We start from the raw sequence: 8,222 nt of genomic DNA, 5'->3' as shown, positions 1-8,222 counted from the left end.
CTGAAACTAAATAATTGGCTGCCCTCTCATTGACGTCCTTCAAAAGATGATCACAACTGACAACATTTGGACCTTTGGTTTGGAATGCCCAGAGTTCTGAATTCTGATCTGTTGCACTCCAGGTCAGCTTTATTCATTACTATCTACATCTGCCCTGTTGTCACTGGAAGTGTAAGCTCTGGTGATGTAATTTTCATACAGTGAATGGGGATTTCCTGATCCTAGACTGTGAAACTATTTCAAGCTATTCTGACATCACATACATGCTTCTGTATGAAGTCAATTCCCAATTAATACTCTTCCTCTATGTCAATTACCAACACATCATGTGGAGTAGAGGAGCTTCCCACAATGAAGATAACCTCCAACTTCTCTCGTTGGAACCTCTTGAATACTTGTAACCTCATTAATTCATCTTTCCTGCTTCAAGTCTAGAGACAATTCCTCACCTTTCATCAACAAATCTGGTTGAACAGTGTCAATCAAAATACTACAAAGTTTTCCGTTAATGAATCCAACGACTCGTGAACTGTTGTTTTAAACCACGCATTCACTATTTTCACTGGGACAAGTAAAATTTTCTCAAATGAAATTTGCATTTAAGTCCAATTAATTCCAGTTTTCAAACGTCAGGTTAGCACTTTGTTGTTCTTTTGACCTGTTGGGCTTGAGACTCATTCCTTGGGTATTGTCTTCTTAGTTTATTAACAGTTATTGATTCCTTACAATCTTATCTCTAATGGCCATGTTTCCCACATTTACAACAGATCCCTTTTTATGATATCCTTTGAGGATTTTTTATTACATACAGGCTTTTGCTTGCCGTTCTTATCAGCATGTCTTTTCAAGTTACATCTATTGTCTTGTGGTTTTTTTCCTCCATTCTATGAAATATATCTTTTCAGCTATTTTAGACTATCGTCAGAGGAGAGTTGATGTAGACTCGATCTGATGATCCAGTAATTTTAATGGATTCAAGCACCATCGCCAACTGCATAGTTTCGTCTGTTATGCCATCTATGAATTGGTCACGTGCCAAAAAAACCTATCATTTCATGAGAAGCTTCTAGGTAAAACAATTAAGAAAAGCTTCCACACGTTTCTCCCATACCTTGTTCAATAACTTGGCCCTAGATAAAGCAGTTAATAATGCTTAATAGTTGTTGCAGCCCTCAGCTGGAAGGTTATTTACTGTCGTTAAACATGGTCTTTTTAAAGGGGTAGCAAAGCATATATCTTTTTCTCACTATTCTGCCCATTCACTTTGGAAATTATTTTAAACTGAGCCTAAGATGCCTCTCGTGGTACCTTTCCATCATATTATGTTAGTTTCTCGATTGCTGAACTGGCCAACTAAATTCTGGAATTGGATTTGATTGTAACATAGCTGGAGTAATCCAGGAAAGTCGTGAAGTTATAGAAGGCGCAGCAATAGTGGCATAAATGTAGACCATATAGTTTCTCCTACTTCATATTTATAATAAATGGTGTTTTAGATTGGAATTCTGGGTAAATGTAGGAAAAGGTGTCTTTGGTTTGATCTTTGCATTTACTAATTAATTTTCCAAATATATATATATTCCTCTGTTACTGGTGTTCTTTTGTACCTCAATGTTCTCTTGTTGTATTTCTTTTCTTTTGACATTTCAGACTTTCTGTACTTTGTTAATGTCTTTTAATACGTCTTTTGTTCTTGCAATCCCTCTGTACATCTCCAAAAGCCTTATCGATTTTTTCTTCAATCAGATTTATTTTTGTTCTTAAATCTTCTTTAAGTATTACATTTCTATCTTTTAACTCTCTCTAAAATTCCTGTCTTTTACTTTTGATCTTCTTTTAATTTTCTTTCTCTTTCTTTTTTTTTATCTTCTTTAAGGTTCTGTGTCTTTCTGCTTGTTTTTCTTCCGATTGTTTCATCATCTGCAACAAATGTTTGATATCGCTTTATGTTTTGGTTGTCGTATTGACGTTTAGTCAAATTTCTATTTTATTTTCAGCAAAATAATCCAATTCCTGACACCAATACTGTATTGTGATCAGTCATTGTGCATGTTGGCTTGGATTATTCCATTACGATAATGTGAAGTCCAGTCCACTTATCACCAAGGAATTAATATATTTTTCCAGTAATTTTCTATACAAGTTACAGATTACGTTCACTAGTAAACCTTACTTTACAAACAATGTTTCAGCAGACATTCTAAAAATAATGCTTATCCTAACAAAGAGATAAAGCTCAAGTCACTTACTTTCAAAATCTGCTAGCTAATCCATTGATAACAAACACGCTGACTGACTCACTAACTAATTTTCTGATCACTGAATAACTAAATAACTAACTCGATGACTGAATCGCCCATGAATAGACTAACTGAACTGTTAAAGAGCAGACTAACTAATTCACTTACTGTATCTGGTATTTTTATATTGTACATTACTTAACGAAAGTTGGAAACCCGCCAGTACCTCGATTTTCAGAACCCATGCAATTATTACGTCATCTCAAGCCCCCCCCCTAGTGAATGAAACATCTAAATTGAAATATTAATAATGCAGCATACAACAATACCATACCCCCCTTTTTTTACCAATACTGAATATTGGTTTAATGTGTATACCAAACCCTGCAATATTTTTAATGGATATCAAATCTTGGGTTTACTTAACGTCAAATTCCGAAGTGTTTTCTTAAAGAATATTAAAGTTCAGGCTTAACATAATACAAAACCCGTAATATTTTAGTAAATAATACTAAACTTCAGGCTTAACATAATATCAAATCCGTACTGTTTTTTTAAATAATACTAAGCCGTAGGCTTAACGTAATACCAAACCCTGCTAAGTTATCTAAATAATATTAAACTCTAGGTTTTAACGTAATACGAAACCCTTCAATGTTTTCTTATAAAAAAACACTAAATTTTAGGTTTAAGGTAATACCAAATTCTTCATTGTTTTTTCTTGTTTTAAGAACATCAGAACTGGGGTATAAAGTGATATCAAACTTTGTACTGTTGTCTTAAAGTATTAAACCTTGGGTTTAATGTAATACCAAACTCTGTAATGTCTTCCTAAAGAACACTAAACAGTAATGTTTAACGTAATGCTAAGCCTTAGGCTTAATGTAATATAAAACCGTGCACTTTTGTTAAAGAATACTATATCTTAGGCTTAACAGTATTACAAGCAATACTTTGTTTATTATAATTTTACATACCTCTTCAAAAAGCATACGCATTTGGTTGATGTTCTTAAAAATGAGAAATATGAGCTTAATTGTGTTTTCTTATTTGTAACCAGATTTTGAAATCATAATATTGGTAAAATTATAAACAGTCAACTAAGCGAATGATAAATGTCAACAAGAGCAAAATATATGGTTACTGACATTATTGTTACTACAGATATCTATCTGATGAGGGAATTGTTTTGTTACTGACATTATTGTTACTACAGATATCTATCTGATGAGTGAATTGTTTTGTTACTGACATTATTGTTACTACAGATATATCTATGACGAGTGAATTGTTTGGTTACTGACATTATTTTTACTACAGATATCTTTCTGATGAGTGAATTGTTTGGTTACTGACAGTATTGTTACTACAGATATCTCTCTGATGAGTGAATTGTTTGGTTACTGACAGTATTGTTACTACAGATATCTCTCTGATGAGTGAATTGTTTGGTTACTGACATTATTGTTACTACAGATATCTATCTGATGAGGGAATTGTTTGGTTACTGACAGTATTGTTACTACAGATATCTCTCTGATGAGTGAATTGTTTGGTTACTGACATTATTGTTTCGAACATTGACTGTGAACAGCACGTGCTAACTGCATTCACGTGTATACTTTACTTATGTGTATCTACATGTATTTGTGTGTGTGTGTTACTGTTTGAAACAACTATTTACATACATTTGATTATTACCAAACAAATATTAAATCAAAACTTTCAAATAGAAAATCTCTAGCGCCCCCTGCTTTGTCACTTTTTCAAAGAACATAACTCACAAATTTTAAAAATAAATCGATAATATAATTTTATCTCTGTTATTTATAAAGCAATTTTTTACGTTTTTAACTACAAAATATATCATTCATTCAAAAAAGAAAATAATGAAACAAAATAATTTTACCTGTGGTTCTAAAACAAAATAATTTTACCTGTGGTTCTAAAACAAAATAATTTTACCTGTGGTTCTAAAACAAAATAATTTTACCTGTGGTTCTAAAACAAAAAAATTACCTGTGGTTCTAAAACAAAAAATTTTACTTGTGGTTCTAAAACAAAATAATTTCACCTGTGGTTCTAAAAATGTTGTTTACTCGTTGAACATGTCTCGTCATAACCTCGATGCAGGCCTCTTCACTGCCCATCTTTTGGTAGAAAAGATGATCAGCCTGAAGATAGAGCATACAAGTAGATTTTTTTAGATCAATGGTTACTGGTTGACCAGGATCTGTGGCCGTTGTTTGGACTCGTTGACCTGACTGAAGACCATGGGGTTCAAACTGACTTTGTAAAATCTTGGTTTTGTAGTGCAGTGCATCAATATCCCTCCAATAGATGGGGTTGTCATCGACAATATTTCGACGAACCCGCAGCGTTTTAAGGATTTCGTAAGCTGAACTATTTAAGGCCGTTTTTTGGTCACCACCGGTATTTTTTTTTACTTCTGTACCACTCCAAGGATGAATAAAAGGGTTCTTTCTTTTAAGATAAATAAAAGGATATTTGTTTGTAGAAAAGTTATGTTTTAAGTACGTTTTTGTCCTTGCGTGATAGGTCTTACCACAACATGACTTCATTGCCGTATTTCTACCCAGTCGAAAAGCATTTGGCTTTAGTCTGTCCGAAGACGAGAGCAATAATGACAAATTCTTTGATGAAAACGGATGTGTTGATAACGAAAAGAAAGTTTTAAACTTATCGTGGAGATGTTGAGAAAGACACGTGCTATTTACAGGAAACTGGACGTCGGACAGTCTGTACATGACTGAATGAAAGTCTCTCTGTAATGGAAAGTAACGAGATGCTGGCTCGACATGATACTCATCTCCACTGCGTGAATAAATTACACCTTCAAAGAGACCTTCCTGCGTGAGAACGCCCTCTGCTGATGATTCTTCGTCATCTGTGCGAGAAAAGAAAATGTATGTAAGTGAAATTAAAAACCGAGTTTCGATACTCGTGGTGAGCACAGTACCAATAATCTGTTGTATAGCTTTGTGCTTAATAACAAACAAACATTGTAAGATGTTAATATTTAAGTTCGACACGCTAGTTTCTCATATTCATGGAGCATCTATATAAAAAAAAATACATTTCTCGGAAATTTAAATTTTTACACAAGATATGGAAATCCGCTGCTAAAATAATTTTACACCAAATCTCCTCATTCGTCAAATTACTAAGCTCAAGTTTATCCGAGAGAGTAATATTTATTCAACGACGACAAAATATTTGTTGTTTAATTAAACTCTTGGTCTTGAGCCAATCCGTATCTATAGTTAAAAATAACTAATATAAGTGTCATTAATATGATATAAGAAATATATTCTATCTACAAGTACCAGTTCGTTAACTTGACATGAGATAACCATAAATACGTTATTTAATTTTGTTTATCTTTACATTAACAAATGCGGAACTTAATGAAACATCCTTATGGCTTTTTTTCACAGATGGGTCAATTATCGAAAACAAAATCAATAACTAAACACATCTTTGTTTTTCCATGTTTCACTCTTGTGGTTAGAAATTCTTCCACTTCTTGTCTTTATCAGGGTTCACACATTTATCCTCTTTGTCTGCCTAATGGCTTTGCATGACTTCTACGTTTCCCTTCCCTACCTCATCAGTGGTTTATCAAGATTCACACATTTATCCTCTTTGTCTGACAAATGGCTTTTCATGGCTCCTACACTTCCCTACCTAGACTTTATCCTACACTTCCCTTCATTATCTCATCAGCGGTTTATCATAATGGCTTTTCATGACTCCTTCGTTACCCTTCTTCCCTACCTCATCAGTGGTTTATCAAGGTTCACACATTTATCCTCTTTGTCTGTCTAATGGCTTTTCATGACTTCTTCGTTACCCTTCCCTACCTCATCAGTGGTTTATCAAGATTCACACATTTATCCTCTTTGTCTGCCTAATGGCTTTTCATGACTCCTTCGTTACCCTTCTTCCCTACCTCATCAGTGGTTTATCAGGGTTCACACATTTGTCCTCTTTGTCTGTCTAATGGCTTTTCATGACTCCTTCGTTTCCCTTCCCTACCTCATCAGTGGTTTATCAGGGTTCACACATTTATCCTCCCTGTCTGCCTAATGACTTTTCAGGATCCACGCATCTTTGTTTTTGCTCTCCTCCCTATATTCTACTTGCAACGTTTCAGAGGATTCCAGATCTGTGATACTATTTACATTAAAGTGAACATTCGTAGTTTCGTTTCATTAATGTACGTCAAATCGTTTTAAAGACATATAATCATTAATATTGTCCACATTAGTTAATTTAAAAGTATTTTTGGTTAAAATAATTGGGTGAAAATATTTTTGTTTGTTTGTTGTTAAGCACAAAGCTACACAATGGGCTATCTGTGCTGTGCCCACCATGGTTATCGAACCCCAATGTTTAGCGTTATAAGTCCGCTGACTTACCACTGAGCCACTTGGAGTGGGGAGAGGAATGAAAGGTTTTAAACTTAAACAAATACTTTCAAAGAAGGGTCAGCTATCCTATGGTTTTACCTTGAATAAGTATGCTTCTGGCGGAGATCAATGAATATTGTAAATTGAATTTTGCCGATTCTTTTAGTTACAAGAGTTAAATAGTTTAAATAGTACGGACCAAGTCAATTTCAAAGTCTCTTAGCAACCATAAAATACAGTTATCTCTTATAGTGCACCTAACCAATAATAGAACTTTATTCAAGTTTCCTTTAGTTTACGTAAAATTCACAATTCTGCTTGCTGTAAAACTTTAACAGAAAAAAACCCGACAATGATTAACCTATTTTCATATAAAAAACATAATAGCTACTTTTATTTGAAAGATCGATGCTAAAAATAAAAAGTACATTTTTAGTTTAAGTTCTGAAAAAAATATTTGTTACAATAAATCTTTAATCAAAGAGTTATTTTCGACAGAAAATTAGTAAAATCTGTTTCAGTGCTCACCTTCTAAATATCCAGTAAGAACTCTGTCAGTATCGAAATCAATGACCCCTCTGGTGGACGATTCGATTAAGACGTCCGGGGCAAAGACCAATGAGTCCCTTTTCATACGAAGTTTAAAGGCTCTGAGAAGAAATAGGAACAATATAGGGAGCTGGAAATCAATAACAGTGCATGAAGTAAACAATTATTTTCTTTATGCATCTTGTACGTAAATTATATTCCATTCTTTAATTAGTTTTAGTTTTATTAACAGTTCCTCTGAGTTATAAGTAAAAGATTAATTCAATTAAAATAAATAAATAAATAATATTAATAATAAGTAATTTTATGTTAATAAAAAATATGAACCTAATTCTGATGTGCAATTGCATAAGTAAATATGATAAAAATAACAGTTTATCAACTTAACTTATGTAACACCGAAACCGCTGTTGTTCAAGTAATTGAGGGCTTGGCATGACCCGGTGGAATTTTTACAAGAACAGGGCGCGAACCATGAACCTCGATTCTCACTGCCGACACGCTTACCACTTGGCCACTCCGATGAGATTTGTTTGTTTGTTTGTTTTTAATTATGCACAAAGCTACACAAGGGCTATCTGTGCTCTGCCCACCACGGGTATCGAAACCCGGTTTCTAGCGTTGTAAGTCCGCAGACATACCGCTGTGTCACTTGGGGGCCGATGAGATTAATCACGTGAATAAAACGTTTACACGCTGAATACTTATTATTGCTTACAAACCTCAATATTAGCGCCTCCGCGGAGAAAGTAGAAAGTTACAGTTACATCAAGTATAAATTAAATCTGTTTTAGTGTACATTTGGCGTTCAGTAAATACATATGCCTGGAAATCCGGGTTAGACATCACAAAAATAAGGCTAAGTTAGACGTTAGCACACTCTAGCGACAAGAATTGAAGGCATTTTTTAAAATCCGGGTTAGACATCACAAAAATAAGGCTAAGTTAGACGTTAGCACACTCTAGCGACAAGAATTGAAGGCATTTTTTTAAAATCCGG

At 33.9% G+C, this 8,222-nt stretch overlaps 1 protein-coding gene across 1 annotated transcript in view; it reads right to left on the bottom strand.

The window, feature by feature from the left end:
• Nucleotides 1-7,373, bottom strand: part of LOC106472701 (disintegrin and metalloproteinase domain-containing protein 10-like) — a gene marked incomplete at its 5' end in the record, with an annotated part of 34,304 nt that extends 26,931 nt beyond the window's left edge. Inside the window, 2 exons of the mRNA XM_022401248.1 lie at nt 4,315-5,148; nt 7,202-7,373. Of these exons, the coding sequence (XP_022256956.1) occupies nt 4,315-5,148; nt 7,202-7,373 (1,006 nt within the window). The remainder of the gene's footprint in view (nt 1-4,314; nt 5,149-7,201) is intronic.
• Nucleotides 7,374-8,222: the final 849 nt, after the last annotated feature.

This window comes from Limulus polyphemus, unplaced genomic scaffold (assembly GCF_000517525.1).
Source record: "Limulus polyphemus unplaced genomic scaffold, Limulus_polyphemus-2.1.2 Scaffold5535, whole genome shotgun sequence".
NCBI lineage: Eukaryota > Metazoa > Arthropoda > Merostomata > Xiphosura > Limulidae > Limulus > Limulus polyphemus.
This window is presented reverse-complemented; position numbering and strand designations above follow the sequence as displayed.